Here is a 21,380-nt window from a genome sequence, read left to right as displayed (position 1 = left end):
ACATTGTTATGGAAAATGTTTTACCATAGTTTTTTATTTGACATGAACACTTTCATGAGCTATTGCAGAAGATCATCTTCGATTAAGTCCATATTTGTCTTATGTGAGTGGGGGACTAGCAGGATGTGCAGCAACCATTGGATCATATCCATTTGATCTTTTACGCACAGTACTAGCATCACAGGGTGAACCAAAGGTATAAAAATCTTGTACTTGACTGTATAAAAGTGAACATATTTTCAAGACAGCATTCTGACTTTGGAATACAATCTTCTCTGCTTGATTTAACAGACTACATGATGGTTAGAATATTAAGTGGATTTAGTGGAGACTTTACATCAAGAAAATTTAAAGGGCACTGTAGCTTCCAAGTAGAACCTTTTCTATCCATATTTTCCAAACAGGTCCCTGTCCCCAATAATTGTTGTAGCTTATAATAATTTCTCCCGATTTGCATGTTATTTTATTTTATGCTTTTCTCATTAGTTGTCTGTGCTCATCTATTTTGATATGTTAAATTTTACTGCCTGCTCTTCTGCTCTTCTGCTCTCCTGCTCCATCAAGTCTCTTTTAAATTGGGGCTTTATGTGTTCAGTTTGTTTTTTTCAGACTCAATTTCACACTCCTTTTGGTTTATCTTTCTCTGAATTTTCTTTCAGTACCTGCACTGCTCAGTAGTTGCTTCTGATAACAAGATTTTAGAATTGATTGCTGCAATCAATTTTCTTTTTGAATTGGGAAATATTTTCTTTAAAATTAGTCTTTTCTATTGATTACAATTTCTCTTGTTTCTTCTAATTCATAACCTTTTTTTCTTGTAGTATTCCAATTTCATAGAGAAGGATACTGCTTGCACACATAATTTCTTGCAGCTGACCATGTTTGAAATCTATTCTACAAGCGAAGAGAATTTTTTGCAGTCCATTGGTTGTATCCAGAATGCTCTGTATTCCATAGCAAGTTGCTGAGGTAAAAATTACCCAAAATATATAAAATATCAATTTAGTAGGTCGTGCTTCTTGATCCCTCATCAATTTAACTAGGTTGCTGAGTCAGAATCAGGTTCAAGTTCAGGTTTGAAGAACCAGTTTGCCAATATGGCAAAATTTGGAAATGGGGTTTGGGTTCGTTAGTACAAAAACATGTAAAATTTATATGTATCTGAATTTATGCAGCTTGTAAGCATGAATTGAGATTAGAATATCACATAATATCATATAAGCAACAAAAATACCATAAACTTGTAATTATTGCGTCATGATCATATCATCATAATATCATATACTTCAAGTTCCATATAAAAGTATTAAATTGTCAAATGCTAAATAATAACATCGAGTTCAAATATCATTGTTTTGAGTTTCAACTAATGGAAGTATCATATCATCATCATCATCATCTTCTTCTTCTTCTTCTTTTTCTTCATTGACATTAGTTGATTCACAAATAGTGCTAAGGCCAATGCGATCAGCTGCACCATTGACATTACCAGTGTAAAATTCTTCCAATTTAGCAACTGCAAGATGAGAAGTGGAAGCATACAAGTCTGCATGCTCTGCATTTAGATCCCACATCTTTCTCTCTCCTTTGTGTTCTTAATGCTTGTGCGAGAGGAGACACAAGTTTGAATACTTGCAACCTATTGCGCTTTACTGAGTGGATAAGAGAATGTGGTTCAATTTCTTATTGATAAAGATGCACTAGAAAACTATGAAGACAAGACAAAGTAAACAATTAAATTAAATTATTAGTCTTCTAAACTAAAAATTACTAGTGACACATGAAGACAAAGTAATTTTAACAAAAAATAAAACTTGTGATATAATTTTGAATGCAAGGGGCTGGAGTGATTGGATTCATTGGCCATGGAGCTTCCACCAAGTTACCAACTATGAGCTTCCTTTGTAAACTGATGACAAAGAGCATCATTACTTAGACCTTTATTTCACAAATTGTATGAACTCATCTGTGATTGAATCTCGCATATCATCATCAAGAAATAGTTTAAAGAATGCCGCTTGGTACCCATTAGACACTTCTCAATCTCTATATGGTGGCATCCTTCTTGGTATATCAAGATATTGGGTGCTATAATATTTTGGTGTTAATGCATAAGCTAGAAAATGTAGAGGAGTCATCATCTTGTTCTGTCCGTCTATAACAATTGCTTGCAATTATTTTAAGGTGGTCTCTTTGGGATTTTTCTCTTTTTCATTTATGATTTGCTTTATCTTCTCAAGCATCGAGTTTATGCCATCATACACCTCTCCAAAGCAAGACTTATCCATGTCAGTGTAGCAAAAAACACTCATAAGCTTGGTGAATTTAAGGAAATACTCCACACATTCCAACCATTAGTCATCCAATATCGTTTGCTTCCTCTCAGTGTTGGTTTGCGCCCACATAGACCAAGTATTGATAATCACCATATTGCAAAGTGCCTCTTTCACTTTCTCAATTCGTCTCAAGACAATTAAGTTCAATGGAAAATGGGTCTCAACAACTTGTAACAAAAATTAGATAAAAAATTACAACTATAAAAGACAAACTTAAGAAAGAATGCACATTACACAATCAATTTATGAAAATAAGAAAATATAAAATACTAATTTCATTTTTGAAAAAACAAATTATTACTTCAATTTCAAGGTCACTCACCTTCTATAGCTCCAAATGTGAGAATAATTTGAGATTCCTTGAGTCATGTGGTGGTTTTTGATGAACATCTGGATGTCCTCATCCTTGCATACACTTGTTAATCCATCCAATTTTTGATCCCAATTTTTTTAGCATAAGATTGAGTGAGTGGATTTCACAAGGTGTCCAAAAGATATGTTAATATCGCTCTTCAATCAACAAATTAATAGCTCTACAATTATCTAAGTTGTCCGTTACGACTTGGATAACATTTCTAGGTCCCACTTGTTTAATGGAAGAGATGAGAATATTATCAATAAATGACCCATCTTTACTTGCCCCTCACAATTTGTAAATTTCAAAAATATTGCCCGTTTTGGGGAATTGCTATGACAATGATCAAGATATGATTTCTTTCATCTTTCTGTCCATTTGAAACAATTGATCCCTTGTCTTGATCCATGAATTTCTTATGAGATTCAATGCATCCTCGATCCCCCTGACCTCTCTATCCAACAAGCTAGTTTGTATTTTCTCATATCAAGGGTGCTTATACCCTCTTAGAGCTTCATTGATACTTTTCAACATTGTCTGGAGTGAGGAGGGAACAACACTCGAAGGCAACCCATTTGCATGTAAGCATCTTGCTACATCAATGTCATTAATGTCCTGACTCTCATTTTGAATTGTAGTTTCCAATGGTTCTTTTCTTTTGTCTGTAACGGGTGCTTGAGTTGCAATTTTAGGCTCAACTGTGGTAGTATAAAGGGGATTGTCTTCCATAGAGGGGTTTGCATTCCCTTTATTTCTTTTTAGTGCTAGCGGTTGTATGTAATGTCCCCACTAGCAAGGACAATAATACCTGCAAAACTAATGTTAGAATTTATACAATATATTTCACTATTATACCCTCTATCCTAACCCAACCTTAAAGACGTCTCCACATTGGGATCAATAACTCTCTTCTTTTATAAAGTGCTCCCTTTAAGGTCCTTCCTAGAAGAGACATTCTCTATCCAGGGCCCTTGACACATGCATATGTTAACATCTATAGAATATTCCGGCCTTATAACCATATTAAGATCACTCTCTTCCCAAAGGGACTCTCTTGATCTTAAGCTATTAACCACATTAAGATCACTTTCTTCCCAAAGGGACTCTCTTGATCTTAAGCTATTAACTATCTTAAGATCACTCTCTTCCCTAAAAGGGGACTCTCTTGATCTTAAATCATTAACCATTAAGTTGTGTGTTATCCATTTCGTATTACATCTTCACATATACATATGTATATGCATAAATTATCCACAAGTATGACTCATTAATATAAATAAATTTATAAACATAATTAAATAAATATAATCCATAAACATACCTTTCTTACCTTCCTCTTTGCTTGGTCCATGCGACTCTATCATCAGTCGGCCCTTCAATGAACTAGTCCTTTTAGATTATCACAATTCTATATTTTCTTTTTAAAATTCTTCCTTTTCTAATATTAAGGAAATGATAAAATATTTTTTTTTGTTTCTTCTTTTCCAAGAGTCACAACCTTTCATAATACAAATCCTTTGAAAAATCACAACACTTCATATTTATGATCCTTTTGAAAAGTCACAACACTTCATAACTAAATTCTTTGCAAAAGTCCCAATACTTTATAATTACAACATTTTTGAAGAGACTCAACTATTCATAATTATGACCCTTTCAAAGGTTCACATCCTTTCAATATCATTGATACCTTTTCAAAAAGTCGCTTCCTTGTTTTCTTCATATTACTTTCGTCTTCCATTTTTCCTTTTTGAACTCCTATCTTCTCCTCCTCTTTTTCTCTCTCTAAAATAAACTCTCCTCCCTTTTATATCTCAATTTTTATGAGTCGTGTCTATTTGTTTAATATCTCAACTTTTCATTAGAAATAGTTAATTTGTATTATTCTATGTTATATTATTTATTTACTTATTTATGTTTATTATTATTTATTATTAAATTCTATTTAGAAAGTTAACATACTTTTTACAATATTGTCTCTTGTATATAATTTAGTTTCTTTATTTATTCATTTTGATTTTATTATTTTTTAATTATTTAAAATGTCATACTAAATATTATTTCATTGTAATATATAGATTAAATAATAATAATTTCCTATTTTTATATTTTAGTATTAGTTTTAATATAACTTTATTATCATTCTTTATTTATTAACATTGTATTATCTAATTATTATTAAAATTCTATCTTGAAAAAGGGATATGACATTGTATTTTGATTATGTGCTTCTCTCTCTTTTGCTGTTTCATGTTCCACGATTATTTTAATATTGTTTCCTTTGGTATAGGTGCATTTATTTTTGAAGGCTTTTCAGGATCCATCTTCTAGAGAATCCACACAAATGGCCTACCACTCAATATTATAAACAATTCCTTTCTTTATGACAACCCTGACATTATCAATGAAGTGCACCACCTCTTGTAAGGGGTCTTATAATATTAACATATAACATCCACAAAGGAGAGTCATAATTTGGATCTATTCTTTTTTGTTCATTGTTGCTTACAGAGGAAGAGGTAGATGCCATCGTATTTCCTATGGCAAGAAATTTTATACAAATTCAAAATAAAAACAAGAGAACATAAATTTTTTAAAAAGTAGGTCTTATGGACATTGAAAGAGAAATGAAAAAAGTTAAAAACAAAATCAAATGAAAAAAGAAGCCCACCTGTCCCAGTCATTGGAAGCTTGCAAAGGTGTAGGAATGAGGCACAAACACTTGATAAAGGTCCAAAAACCAAATTTCCAACTCTTTGCATGACCAAACTCTTTCGCAACCATCTATTTGCTCTACCTCAAAAGAGAAAATAACCTATTGGCACACCAAATGAAATATAAAAGTCAGCATAAGCAGTATTATAGGACTTTGTGAGTCCCAAACCGAGCATGTCTTCCTAAGTGTTTTTGTTTCGGATCTTAGACTTGGTCTAGTCTAGTAGAGTTCTAGCCAGACTCGTCAAGTCCAAGGACTCTGTGGATTTTGGACTCACGAAGTCCCAACAGTCAGATTTTGTTGTGACCAACAAAAAATAAAGTACAATTTTTTTGTTTGATGATATCAACTTACTTTTTAGGGTTCATATGTTTTGTCTAAGACCTAAAAAGGTTTTGGACTATTGAACCTACCATTAAGGAGATGGAGGTCATTCTTAGCACCTTTGATAAGATGCTTATTTCCCATGCTTTTTGTGAAACTAACACAATGGTTGATCGTATTGCCAACTTGATAGTGATGAGTAAAACCATCATGACTTGGCAAGGCAATATTAATAAAGACAACGAAGTTAAGGAGATAATAAAATTGATTTGACACAACTATATTGCAAAGATTATTTGTAAATATATAAATGACATTTAAGTACTCTGATGATAGGGAAAGCATCATTGTTAATTGGGGCAAGTACAACATTAATTTTTATTTCTTTTTGCTATGCATGCTTTCTGGGTCCTATTTTGTGCTCTCGTTCTCAGTTGGATTTGGAAAAGTTATCTCGGTCTATGCATTGCTCATATTGCCATGTGAGGGGATCCAAAGAAACACGAGTTAGCTCCATGCAAAGAGTGGAAAGGCAAGGAAGAGGTTTGGATGCAAGTCGAAAAAGTTAAGAGTCAACACTTACTTGGAATGCCTTCACTATTTCAAATGGGAGGTAACTTTTGAATTTATTAATGGCTCGAATGGTGATTCTGTTACAATGTATGCTGTCAATGTGGAGCTCAATGTTAACTCTATCTTTGATATTATCGGTCTTCCTTGCTTCAGGAGGGAATTCTTGAAGGAGAGGAAGGTTTTTGATGTTGAGGTGTGTAAATTTTCCAAAACTAGTGAGGAAGAGGAAATTCTTGTAAAGGTTGGCGAATACTAATAACATAGAATAGATTAAACCCATTTAGAAATTGATCCTCACTTGTATCATGGCTTACTTCACCCTTGATGGGAGATATTCTAGAGTCCATAGTGTTACGACTTTGCTTTGCTTAACCACTTCATAAGGATAGTGTTTCCTTACCCTTCTTTCTGCTCAAATCTATGCAGCATGGTTTGGTTGAACACATGAAGAACCCCAACAAGGCTGTTTTGCATGAAGGCCTTTTCGTTCTTATCTTTCAATATTGTAATTTGAGGAATCCCAAATGTGCAATTAAGGAGCCTAAATATAAGAGGAAAGTCAAGGAGGAGGGATGTAAAGAAGCTGTGGGGAAGAGCCCTTGACATATTAAGGATATTAAGAGGTCCCTTCTCAACGTTCAAAAACAAATTGACAAGGAGAAGGGTATGGAAACAAAGAATTAGAGTGGCTGTGAGCCTGAGAAGAATGTGATTGGCGCTGTCAAGCCAAGGTTTGGTGAAATCAGAGTCATGGAAATTGAGGACAAAGATGTCTCTTTTGTGGACCCTAGAAAGAAGAAAGTTGCACTTGCCCCAAAATTTGAGAAGGGCGATGATATCTCATTGCCTATGGGAGCCCATGGGATGGCGGGAAACCAGGAGAATAAGGACAAGAATGTTGTTGATAATCAGAATCAACATATTATTGATAAGGGTCAACAATGTGGGGTTGGTGAAGTTCCTATTATCAATATTGTTGAGTATCCTAGATCTGGTTATACTGTGGGCCTTTTTGACCCTAAAAATACCATTGTTCAAAAGTTCGTTGCTTAAATTGTGCTCGAGTCTGGGAGAAAAGAGGTTTTCATCCAATAGAGTATGGAGATTCTTAGGGATAATGAATGAGCTCATTTGGAGTTTCTCCATAAGGCTAAAATTAAGGTTGACAATGCTCTTGCATTGGACAATTGGATTTGCAACGAAATTCATAACCTCAATGGTAAGGTGGGGGAGCCTGCAGGTTCAACTTGAAAATGAGATTCAAACCAGAAAAGGGTTGGTCAGATCCTAGAGGAGATGAAATCATACAAAGAGGATCTGATGGATGTTCTTCATGGCACTGAGGAGAAGATGAATGTGATCATTCATAAGCTCACGATTTTGGTAGTTTGGAGAAGAAAGATGAGAACCATGAAGCTGGCCAGAGTGTGTTGAGGAGGATAACATTGCTACTAAAGAGGGTCTAGACAAATGTATGCGGGTGAGCATGAGGAAGATTACACCAACATGTTGGGCTCATCAAGAAATTAGATCGTAGAAAATTGCTGATTATACATGTAGAGGCAATTTCCATATTTATTCTACCCTTGTAGTGTCACTCTAGACACATGCATACATAATGGGCAGGGCGGATACTTTCGTTGATGGTAGGCCTACTATTTGACAGGGTAACAAGGCCTACTATCTATGTAACTAGTTCCAGAGAAAGCAATTAGTTTAGAATAAACTCGGAGCCTAATGTTGGTCTAAACCAACCAATTAGACATGCATCGATTGATCAAATTAAATGGAAATAGATACAGGGTCTATTCCACCCATTGATTCTCAGGCCCTTATACTTGGATGACTAGTTTCATTGGCATCTCTTCCAAGGCCATTTAAATCATGAAGGATTTTGTGGAGGAAGTTACTGTCATTGAGAACCAAGCTCCCAAAGTTCTCAAGGAGTTGGCCTAGGCTTTTGGTTGTCTATGTATTTGTGAATTGTTTTGTCTTCGTGTGTTTTTGGTTGTTGGTTTTGGGTGTTGGGCTCTGTCTTGCTAGTTTTTGGTTGGGTCTACAAATTCTGTTTGTACCAATAGTGTTTTGGTGATCTTCATTGAACATCTTTTGTAATGCTTTGCAAGGGATTTTGGGTTCTCTAAAATCTGTTTTTGCCTTAATCCAAAACATAAACAAGAGAGGATAAAGGCTTGACAGAAGAATATTGGGTTTTTAGAAATAGATTAGCAAATCATTTGGCTCTCATATGTCCATTGCTGATTGTTTGTGTAAGTTTGTAGCTTGCATTCACACATTAGGATGAGCTAAACAAAACATTTGGGGGAGACTTCTACAAATTTGAGTTACATTCCCATTTCCATTTTTGAGCAATTTTGAAGAGGTAAATCACATTTTTTGTATTGTTCTTTTTTTTTTACACTCAAGAATCATATTATGGTTTTCGTTTTGTTTATATTTGTTTTAGTCCTTAGATTTGTTCCATTTTACGTTGATGAAAAACTTGAAAAGTAAGAAGCCCCAGTGTTTGATTTTCTTTATGGTGGGTGCTTTTTTTTACTTATTGATGATATATTACAGCAAGAGCATAATCTTGAGGGTAGTTTATTTAGGCCTCATTTAATCCATATTCATACCTTGTTAGTGTAGCAAGGGATAAGGCTTGGAAACATGCCATACCCTACCCAAAAAAGGAGTAGTTATATGTTGGCATCGTGGTGTTAAATATAGTGGGGGAGGTATTAACAAATTGGAATATCACCTTGCATGTATATTAGGGCATGATGCTAAACCATGTAAAGGAGCATCCAAGGATGTCATATGTGAAATGCAAGCTAACTTCGAGGCTTATGAAGAAAAAAAGGTATGAAGAAAGAAGCAACAAGAAGAAATGACAAACTTAGGTGGAGAGATGTGTTCAAGTCTTCGTTCTCCATTACCTCCATCTAGTAGTGGTGTCATGAGTGTGACCATTGTGCCTCGGATTCGTAAGGAGAAAGTCACACTAGATACCATTTTTGTTCCATGCACGACTCCAGGTTTCCAACCATCACTGGAGAGCATGGATTGGAATAACGAGAAGCATGAGGATGCGAAAATGACACTTGGAGATCTCTTTTCTACAACAACCTTCCATTAATGCAACGAGGTAATTATTTAAATTTCCCTATCTTTGTTTCCTTGCTTTTAAGACTCGAGAATATGCCACATTGATTATATTAGTTTTAAAAGTTGAAAGTAAAACTTGATAGTATACAAATGAGGTTTATTTAATTTATTCTAGGTCTCCTTAGTAGAAAATTGTGATAGATGTTGTTACTGTTTGTGGGTTGGGGTTCAAAATGTTAGTATTTTTCATTTAAATCTTCTTGGCCGATAGAATGGTAGTCCACAAGAAAATGGTCGCCCCTCTGTGTCTCCATAGGAGAATGGTAGTCCGCCTGCGTATCCACGAGAGAATGGTAGTCTACGGAAAAATGGTCATCCGTCTGTGTCTCCACAAGAGAATGGTAGTCCACAGGAAAATGTTCGTTCGCCTGTGTCTCCACGGGAGAATGGTAGTCTACAGGAAAATTGTTTGTTCGCCTGTGTCTCCACGAGAGAATGGTAGTCCACGGGAAAATGGTTGCCTGCCTTTGCCTCTATAGGAGAATGTTGTTCGCGGAAGAATGGTTGTCCACGAGGAAGTGTTTTGTCCGAGGGAGTTGGAGGTTGTCCGCAGGGACATGTTTCGTTCATAGGAGAAAACTTTGTCCACGGGAAATGGTTCCACGGATGCTTGGGTTCCTTGGCAGTCTTTTTCTTTGAATTTGTGTGTTTGTCAGGTGTTTCTATTTGTTGTGCTCGAGCCTTTACATACTACACGCCAAAAGTGATGATTATCTAGATACGCAATGTTACATTCTCAGTTGCCTAGAATAGATAAAAAGTTTGCACGTTGGGTGAAGCCATTTGGAGTAGCATCAATTATTCTGGAAAATGAATGCTAGTGATTGGACATCAGTCGCATGATGAGTTCTTTTGTCCTAAACTCGTTACTGATAATAAATGATAATAATGACTCAAAAATATAACTGTTTGAAGAGCAAATGGGATGAAGGCACCTGGAAGAGGAGTCTCAGGAGATTTTTGAAGTGCAGATCATCATCTTTTTTATTAGTGATAGGAGAATGTGGATAGTTTTGTGTAAGATGAGTGCATGTTTTTTGTGGATCGAAGAGCAAATATTTTTGGGGATTCATTTTGAAGTGATGTTGGTTGCTTGGGTGAGTTGAATATAGGGTGCAAACAAGGGATTACACACCCAGTGAGATAGGCATATTTTCAAGGCGGGAGGAGGTCTACTGCAACGGTGTGAAGAACACATCATTTGTGTGGTGAGGTTTGATGCAGGAAGTTCATCTGCTGCACTTGTGAACTCATTTATGTGAGAACAGTTGTGTAGTTGCATCTGTATTCTTGTCTACAATATTTTATCACTTTACGATAAAACAAGATTTAAACTAGTTGTAGTACTATTGCTTCATCAGTTAGTTGGAGGTTGTGGCCTTTAGAAGTAGTTGCCTCAGTTTGATTAGGTTGAAGCCTGTTTTTTGTTGGGAAGGTTTGAGCCTTGGATGTATTGGGTTCGAGCCAACATTGGCAATGATTTTTATCGAAAAGGGTTTCCGTGAGATAAATGCTTGTGTCTTTGTTTCCTATGTGTTCATTCAATTGCATTTACTATTAAATTTTTGAAATACTGATTCAGCCCCTCCCCCTCTCAGCATTTCTTAAGTTTTTCAATTGGAATGAGGGCTGAGTTGCTCCTTCAAAGCTTAAAAGCCTAAGAGTAGATCTGTCTTGTGTCTCCATGAATGCTTTAGAAGGTCTTGCCACATTCCGTGCACCCTTATTTGATGGAACCAACTATGCCTTTTGGGATGTACGTATGAAAATATACATTATGTCTTTAGGTTGTGATGTTTATCTTAGTATGATCAATGGCTACACAATTCTAGCTCAACACCTATTGATCTTGATGACAAAAAGGATTTTGAGAACAATGCTAAGGCCATGAATGCTTTATTATGTGGACTGACTAAATCTGAATTTGTGAAAGTCATGCATTGCACCTCAACCAAAGAAGTATGGGACAAGTTGTTCAATGCCTATCATGGAGATGTCAGTCAAGAAAGCCAAGGTTCAACCACATAGGGTTTTTTTTTGAAAGTCTTCACATGAAAGAAGATGAGAGCATTGTGCCTATTTTCTTCAGGTTGATGAAGTTGTAAATGCGTTGAAAGGCGTGGGAGAAAACATTATTGAGAAAACAATGGTTCAAAAGATTCTTCGCGCTCTTACTATTTAATGCTAAGATATTTGTTGTTGAAGAAATGTCTGATTTGGATACACTCACCATTGATAAGTTGCATTTTATTTTAACTGCCTATGAGATGAGAACAAATGTTGAAGGCACCTCCAAATGTGAGATGGCATTCAAAGCTTCTAGCACTAGTAAGGACAAAGAAAAGAAACAAAGTGTAAGTTCAGATGAAGGCTCAAATGATGAAATTGCAAATCTTGTGAGGAAGCTGAAAAATGGTCTTAGTAAGAGCAAAGGCAAGATCTCGCTGAAGTGTGTCAACTGTGGGAAACATGAGCACTTTGCTTCAAAATGTCCCTTTGATAGAGAAGACGAAAACCAAGAGGAAAAGAACACAAAGGCTAGGATAACAAGAAGATTTCCTAAGCGACATTGGAAATGTGATAAATCAAAAAGGTCTTATATTCAAAAGATGACTCTGAAAATGTTCCAGCAGTGAGGATGACCCTCAAAATGATGAGATCTTGTTCATGGTTGTTGATTACTTGAATCTGGAAGCGCATGAACATTGTGGAGTTTCTAAGTTTGATGGTTCCAACTTCACTATTTGGTGTTTCATAATGATGATCTATATCAAAGTTCTTGGGTTAGATGTTTGGGAATGCATTTCAGCTGAATATGTTCTACCTATCAATCCTCCTAGTTCTGAAAAAGAGTGTCAGTGAATGCAAGCAATGAGTGCTAGCTTGAGTTGCTTTGCTGATTCCTTGCATGACAGATATGTTCTTCTCAATTCAGCTCAAGAAGTTTGGGAGCAATTACATAATTCCTTTGGCATGAATCTTTGAGAGGATATGGCTCATATAGCTACGGAAGATGCTCAGCTTGAAGACCAAGAGTTTCTTGAAGATGTAGATATGGATGATGATGGAGTTGACCTAGATCTTGAACTAGTTATTGCCTTGGCTGAAATCAAAAAACTCAATAAGAAAAATCAGAATCTTGTTGACCTGCTGCAAGTTGAGAGTGAAGAAAAGAGGAAGATTGCTATGGCTCTTAGTGAAGTTGAAAAGCACTTGGCTGATCTAAAAATTCAGAATGAGGAAGGCAAGATAATTCGTGAAAATCTTGAGAACCAGATTCAGCTAAAAGAAGACAACATAGCCAAGCCTTGAGCTGAGATTGTTTCATTTAGAAACATTGGTAAATGGACTACCTTATTCAGTTTGGAATTCTCAAACATCAACATGTCTTTGGATGACATTCTTGCCTCTTTGGTACTGTTTCTCATGTAATTACTTTGGTCATAAGGTTATGGATTACAAGGCTGGTCCTAGGAGGAAGTTTTATAGTTTTGAAAAGAATGGTTTAAATTCTTTTAGAAGATTTAATTTAATATGCTACAGCTGTAACAAGTTTGCTCATACTTCACGGTTTTGCAAAAATAATAGAGTGACCTCACTCTCTAAGGCTGAAACTAAAAGTGTGGCAAGGATTTTTAAGGTATGGAAGAAGAAGAATCAAGAGGTTTCCCTCAAGGCTCTAGTTGTCATAACTGCTCTTCTAGCTGAAAATGAAAAGGATATATGGTATATTGACATCAGCTGTTCAAGACATATGACAGGTGAAGTAGGTTTCATTCCATTAAATCCATGAAGAGTGGAAAAGTAAGATTTGCTAGTAGTTTCTCTGCTAGAGTTGCTGCTATAGGTAATCTCTTGTTGAATAATGGTCAAACTGTTGTAGAAAATGTTCTCGATGTTAAAGGGCTGAAACATAATTTATTGAGTGTGAGTCAGCTATGCGATCAAGGATATGATCTTGGTTTTTATTCAAACTCTTGCACTATTAAGAAAGGGAAAGATGAAGTAGGTTTCATTCCATTAAATCCATGAAGAGTGGAACAGTAAGATTTGCTAGTAGTTTCTCTGCTAGAGTTGCTGCTATAGGTAATCTCTTGTTGAATAATGGTCAAACTGTTGTAGAAAATGTTCTCTATGTTAAAGGGCTGAGACATAATTTATTGAGTGTGAGTCAGCTATGCGATCAAGGATATGATCTTGGTTTTTATTCAAACTCTTGCACTATTAAGAAAGGTAAAGATGTCATAGCAAATGCAATTAGGGCAGCTAACAATCTCTACATTCTTGAGGACTCTAATGTTGAAGCCTGTTGTCTAAGTAGCATGGATCATAGTTTTAAAAAATTGTGTTTAATTGGAAAAATCGTGATATATCTCACAACCATGGAGCTACCAATTTAAATGCCCAAAAAATCGGCGCCTAAATTCTCCAATTACACTCTGCGATATGTGCCCCAAAAAATGCCGAAACGCACAATTTTAGGGGTGAAAAATCATGGACTAGTCAACCTTGGAAAAAGGTTTGAAAAATAGTAAATACAATGATGACCCGATACATGTGTTTTCATATTGTAATGCTTTATTCACCAAAAATGGTGGTGGCTGGGCGATGTGCGACAGGTGTAGCGGATTTTGCTCTGCAATTTGGGGATGGCCATTTAGGTTTAGCTCTGATAACAATAATAAATTACCAAGACCAAAGATGACTCGATAATCCTTAATTGAGTGCATTGATACTATAGTGTGTATCCATAGTGGTAAATAGATAATGAAAATGCAATGTGTACAGAGAAAATTGTGCCTTCATGGGCCTCATTTGGTAACAAGTGCATTTTGTTCTTCCATGATAATTGGTCTCTTGTGCGTCTCAAAACACAATAACTTCATTGGATAATTTTGAGTAGACTTCGCGGCATCAGCAGTGACAGACCAAGTGTGAGTTAGGCGTCATCTCTTTACCAATATTTTTACCAGTTATTATTATAAATTAAAATCTAATTCTATGTTTGTTATTTAAATGTGACACATTATTAAATTTATGTTTATTTTATTTTTACTTAATCCAATTAAAATGCAAAGTTCAAATCGTATAATACTGGCTATAATTATCAATTTTATAATTATTAATTGTTATCAATTTTATCAATTTATAATTACCAGTATTTATAATTATAATTTAATCTATTTTGTAATTTTTTATAGTTATCCAGTTACCAGTAAATATACTAGTATGATAGCTGGATAACTATAAAAATTGATAAAAAGAATTTATATATAAAGTTTAGTTTATAATATATTTAATATTTATTATTTATAAATTTATATACTTAATATTTCATAAATATATCAATATTAGATATTTCTTATGAATGATCTATTATCAATAAATATAGATTTATTAGATTCAATTCGTTAATTCAAATCGTTTGATGTGTATGTACTATGTATGGATTTTTAAGAATATTAAACACAAATTGTATATTTTAAAATGTTCGATAAAAATGCTGATTTATTGCCGAATTTTTAGCCTAGTTTCTGCCAATTCTGATATTTTCAAAATTTTTGGGTCAGCCAAGATATTGCCGAAACCGAATTTTTAAACTATGGCATGGATGATGCTTGGCTTTGACACAAACGTCTTGGGCACATTAACTTTGACAATATGGTCAAGATCAGCAAGAAGGAAGCTGTTAGAGACATGCCAAAAATAGAGAAGCCAACTAATATTGTTTGCAAGAGTTGTCAAGAAGGGAAGCAAACTAGAGTTTCCTTCAACCTAAAAGAATATACCAGCTCTAAGCCAGTTGAGCTATTGCACATGGATCTTTGTGGTTCAACTAGAACAACAAGCCTTAAAGGTGAGAATTACTTTATGTTGTTGATTGATGATTATACTTGCTTGACATGGGTTACATTTCTAAAAGAAAAATCAGAAGCATTAGATAAATTCAAGGTGTTTAAAGCTCTAATTGAGAATGAAATTGATTTAAAAATCAAATGTTTACGTTTTGATAATGGTGGAGAGTTCACTTCTAATGAGTTTATAAGCTTTTGTGAACTTACATGGTATTAGAAGACAATTTGCAGCCCCAAGTACACCACAACAAAATGGTGTTGTGGAAAGAAAAAATAGAACAACCCAAGAAATGACATGTCGCTTAATGAATGAAAGAAAGGTGAGTAATACCTTTTGGAGAGAAGTTGTTCATACAACTATGTATATTTAGAATAGGACCTTGTTGAGATCCAGGTTCGATAAGACTCCATATGAACTTTGGAAAGGTAAACCAACAACAATCAGGTACTTCAAAATTTTTGGTAGTCCATGTTATATTAGAAGAGATGAAGATAACTTGGGTAAGCTTGATTCTAGAGCTGATGAAGGGATCTTTCTTGGCTACTCTCTGAAGAGTAAGGTGTTTGAATGTTACAACAAAAGGTTACATAAAATTGTTGAAAGTGCTAATGTTAAAATTCATGAAGTCACTAACATTTCTAGTGAGAATGTGCATAGTCATAGTGAAGAAAAAACTCAGACCAGCACTGTTGTACCTTCTTCATCTCAACTCATACAAGCTGGAATAACAAGCAAAGATGGTGAAGATGCCAAAGAAAAGACTCGATCAGCAAGTGGAAGTGAAAGTTCTTCACATGATGAAGCTGAAACCTCACATGGGCATTCAAAGCATGATACTTGAGGTAAAATAGATGATTCCTTTTCTTTTAAAACTCCTAAGTTTGTTCAAAAGAATCATCCCATAGATCAAGTAATAGCTGAAAGGAGATCAAGAGCTACTAGAAGAGATATAAGTTACTTTGAGGGTGATGATTTTTCATTAATGTTTTTGTATGAGCCTAAATGCTATGAAGATGCAGCCAAGGATGAGAATTGGATAGGAGCCATGAAGGAAGAGTTAGAACAAATTTACAAGACCAACACTTGGGAGCTTCTACCTAAACCCAAGGACAAGAATGTAATAGGAACAAAATGGGTATTTCGTAATAAGGTAAAAGAAGTTAAAATCATAAGAAATAAGGCACGTTTGGTTTGCAGAGGATATTTACAAGTTGAAGGTGTTGATTTTGGTGAGACCTTTGCAACCGTAGCTAGAATGGAAGCCATTAGAATGTTTCTAGCTTTTGCAACTTTCAAAGGTTTTAAAGTGTTTCAAATGGATGTCAAATCTGCTTTCCTAAATGATGATTTAAATGAAGAAGTTTATGTCGAATAGCCGGAAGGTTTTATATTAACTAATAATTTTGACCATGTATGCAAGTTGAGGAAGGCACTCTATGGTTTTAAACAAGCTCCTAGAGCTTGGTATGACAAGCTGGATAATTATCTACAACAGCAAGGTTTCAAAAAAAGATATTTGTACAACCACCTATATGTTAAGGAGGAAGGTAACAATATGCTTATAGTTGTTTCTATTGATGATTTGATTTTTGGTAGTAATAGTTTCAAAATGGACAAGGAGTTTGCTGATTGCATGAAAAGTCGAATTGAAATGTCTATGATGTGGGAGTTGTCTTATTTTCTTAGGCTGCAAGTTAGGCAAACAGCTGATGACATTTTTATTTCAAAAGCAAAATATGTTACAGGGTTTCTTAAAAGATTTAAAATGGAGGATTGCAATCCAGTCAGCACTCCTATGGAAACTGGATGCAAACTAAGAAAAGGATGATGTGTCTCCCTTTGTTGATCAAACATTATGCAGGTGAATGGTAGGTTGTTTGTCACAAACACTAGACCTGATATTATGTAGGTTTTGTTTACGTTCCAAGGTTTCAAGCATCACCAAAATAAACTCATGTTAATGTTGTTAAGAGGATCTTTAAATATCTAAAAGGAACTATTGAATATGGTCTTTGGTTTCCTAAGAGTTTAGATTTCTCTCTTACAACCTATACAAATGTAGATTGGAGATGACAAGAAGAGCACAAGTGGCTGTGTTTTCTTTATAGGCAGCTGTTTTGTTTCATGGCTCAACAAGAAACAATCTTGCACTTCCTTATCTACTGCTGAAGCATAGTATATTACAACAATTTCATGTTGCACTCAGGTAATTTGGATGCAGAACACCTTGATTGATTACAATTTTTAGTTTGATAATCCCACCTGCATATATTGTCATAATACGAGTGTCATTGATATTTCTAAGAATCCTATTATGCACTCTGCACTAAGCACATTCCTATTAAGTATCACTATCTCAAAGAGCAAGTTGCTAACAACGTGGTCAAGCTAGAATATGTTTGTTCAAAGGAACAATTAGCTGACATTTTTACAAAACCATTACCCTAGGAGTGCTTTGAGAATCTTCGAAACAAGCTCGGTGTTCATCTGCCTCGTTAATTGGCATATATTCAAGGGGAGAGTTTCAATGCTATAGCTCATGGTCATTGATGTCAAAGGGGGAGTTATGTCGCATGCTTGTAGGGGGAGTTGTATGTTCAGATTCAAGACAACTCGTCTCAGGAATATTGTGGTATTAATATGGGTTCCATTAACTCAGTTTTAGAAATATTGTGGTATCAATATGGGTTGCCATCTATGAAAAATAAGGGGAGATTGTTAGTATTTTTCATTTCAATCTTCTTGGCCAAGTGACTTGTATCCATGGGAGAATAGTAGTCCATAAGAAAATGGTCATTCGGCTGTGTCTCTAGGGGAGAATGGTAGTCCACAGGAAAATGGTCGTATGCTTGTGTCTCCATGGGAGAATGGTAGTCCACAAGAAAATGGTCATCGCCTACGTCTCTACGGGAGAATGGTAGTCCATGGAAAAATGGTCATCCACTTGTGTCTCCATCGGAGAATAGTAGTCCATGGGAAAATGGTCGTCTGCCTATGTCTCCACAGGAGAATGGTAGTCCATGGGAAAAAGGTTGTTCGCCTGTATCTCCATGGAAGAATGTTGTACGCAGGAGAATGGTTGTCCATGGGGAAGTGTTTTGTCCAATGGAGTATGAGGTTGTCCACTGGAAATGGTTCCACAGATTCCTAGGTTCCTTGGTAGTTTATTTCTTCGAATTTGTGTGTTTGACAGGTGTTTCTATCTATTGTGCTCGGGCCTCTGCATACTACGTGTCAATAGTGTTGATTATTTGGATACACAATGTTACATTCTCAGTTGCCTAGAATAGATAAAATGTCTACGTGTTAGGTGAAGCTATTCGGAGAAGCATCAATTATTCTGGAAAATGAATGCTAGCAATTGGACATTGGTCGCATGATGAGTTCTTTTGTCCTAAACGCGTTATTGATAATCAATGATAATGACTAAAAAATGTAACTGTTTGAAGAGCAAATGGGATGGAGGCACCTGGAAGAGGAGTCTCAGGAGCTTTTTAAAGTGCAGATCATTGTCTTTTTTATTAGTGACAGGAGAATGTGGACAACTGTGTAAGGATGAATGTAAGTTTTTTGTGGACCGAAGACTAGATATTAATGGGGATTCATTTTGAAGTGATGTTGGTTGCTTGGGTGAGTTGAATATAGGGTGTAAACAAGGGATTACACACTCAGTGAGATAGGCATATTTTCAAGGCACAAGGAGGTCTATTGCAATGGTGTAAAGAACACCTCATTTGTGTGGTGAGGTCTAATGCAGGAAGTTCATCTACTGCACTTGTGAACTCATTTGTGAGAACGGTTGTGTTGCTGCATCTATATTCTTGTCTACAGTGTTTTATCACTTTATGATAAAACAAGATTTAAACTGGTTGTAATACTATTGCTTCATCAGTTAGCTGGAGGTTGTGGCCTTTAGAGGTAGTTGCTCAGTCTAATTAGGTCGAAGCCTTCTTTTTGTTGAGAAGGTTGGAGCCTTGGATGTACTGGTTTGGAGCCCACATTTGTAGTGATTAGTGATACCGTGGTTTAGGAAGGAGTATTTGTAAATTCATATATGATCATTCTTGGATCCTCCACCATATGAGGAAGTACACAAATAAAAAAGAGTTGGTTCATCCAGGGATTAGTCGATTCGCAACAAATTTTATCACGTCATAATCCTTGCTTTAGTCCAAGGCCGATTTTAAACATCTGTTTATAGGTGAGGAGTGCACAATATCATCATATGCGAAGACCACGACAAGGATTGAGACGATTGATTGGATTTTTTATGAGAGTGGCTTTTGGCAACCAGGAAAGGAGATTGCGTAGGTAATTTTCCTTCTTGTCCTCATTTCCATTTGATTTCATCATTTTTGTTCACTCTTGTTTATGTTCATTGTTCATTTTTAAAACTTAAAGCTTAATGTTTCAACTCTCACAATGATTGCAGTTTGCAGTGCCTCTTGTTGTTCTCTTGCAAATTGCTAATGGAGAGAAGCCCCTGATAGGATACATCTATGAGGGCATGGATGGGGTGAAAAATGCCATTAGATCTTTTTATGCGAGGAATCGAGATAAATATGATCCCATACAGGATGTCATTAATCGACAATGGCACAATCTACTTCATATGCCTATACATGCAGTTACCCATTACCTTTATCCGACATTCCAATTTCAGGCTAGATTTCAAGGCCGATGATGAGGTGTGGAGTGGGCTCTATGATGTTGTAGAGAGAATGTCACTAGTGAAATAGTTGGAGCAAATGTAGTTCGTAAGATAGAAATGTATAAGAATGCACAAGGAGGCTCATTCTCATGATACTTATGCAAGAAAAATTGAACACTACTGATGCCAGGTAAAAATCTATGATTCTAGTTTCTAATTCTATTGCCATTTTACATTGATAAAGTCAAAGTTATAGAATTGATTTTTAAATTTCCTTGTTTTAGATCATGGTGAGAGATGTTTGGCTCTATGGTGCCAAATCTACAAGGGATTGTAGTTTGTATTTTGAGCCAACCATGTAGTGCTTCACGATGCAAACACAATTGGAGATTGTTCGGGTATATACACTCGAAGAAGTGCAATAGCTTGGCAGTGAAAAGGTTGAATGATCTTGTGTTTGGTCATTACAACCTTCGCTATTGTCACCAAAAAACCTTGGGCACTAACACATCTCCTATCATATTAGAGGAGGTTGATCCCTAGGCAGAGTGGAACACTGACATTAATGATCTTGCCTTCAGTAATGAAGACTTGCAATGAGTTGATCATGTGGATTGAGAGGCAGAGATAATAGCGATGGCACGGGAGGAGGCTAGAGCGCAGAGAGACCCAATGGAGGACCCTGAGGCTGAGAGTGAGGATTCTAACTCTAAGGATGATGAGGATGCGAGGTTGGGCCGCATACATTAAGAGAGAAGATGGTTGTGGAATCTTCCATGACCTATCGTAGGCATACTCGTAGGAAGACATAGGCTACTATGTGCCCTGGTCTTCTAGTCTCTAGCTTTTATTTTGATTTATGTTTTTTGAACTTTTGATTCCATGGATTTTATATTCCATGAATATTGTAAACATTTCACAGTGACACTATTTATATTTGTAATGTATTATTTTGTTCAGCGTATTTCTTTAATAAATTCAAATTTATATTTATGTGATCTATGTAAACTAGTATATGTGTGTAAAGCATAGTTACACCACCCTGGGGGATGGGGGACAAAGGGGCCTTAATTTGGGGATGACAGTGGAACGGGGTGGGAGTGGGGGGGGGACATGGGGTATTTAGAATATACTAAACATATGGTACTTAAAAAGTTAATTATGAAAAGATTTATAACAAATAAGACATAAATATGAAGTTGAAGTTCATCATGACTGCTATTGCTAGTTTTGTTTTACATTGCATTGCACATTGAACAATAAAAGAGATCTAAGTTCTAACTTCTAACTTCTATGATCTATCAAATAAATTAAATAATCAAAGATTGAAGATTGAAATTCAAAAGTCTGAGTATCTCTATCTCATCAATGTCATCATAAAGATAAATTATAAATCATAAT

The 21,380-nt window shown here is 35.6% G+C and overlaps 1 protein-coding gene across 1 annotated transcript in view; it reads left to right on the top strand.

Moving 5' to 3' along the window:
- The window catches only part of LOC149540695 (mitochondrial thiamine diphosphate carrier 2-like), a 135,322-nt gene that overhangs the window by 107,239 nt on the left and 6,703 nt on the right, over positions 1-21,380 (top strand). The window contains exon 4 of the mRNA XM_089801793.1: positions 69-196. Within this exon, the coding sequence (XP_089657919.1) occupies positions 69-196 (128 nt within the window). The remainder of the gene's footprint in view (positions 1-68; positions 197-21,380) is intronic.

The sequence above is a fragment of the Cupressus sempervirens genome, chromosome 9 (genome assembly GCF_028749045.1).
Source record: "Cupressus sempervirens isolate cs-2001-9-10 chromosome 9, ASM2874904v1, whole genome shotgun sequence".
NCBI lineage: Eukaryota > Viridiplantae > Streptophyta > Pinopsida > Cupressales > Cupressaceae > Cupressus > Cupressus sempervirens.
Note: the sequence above shows the minus strand (reverse complement) of the source record. Positions and strands in the feature narration are given on the sequence as shown.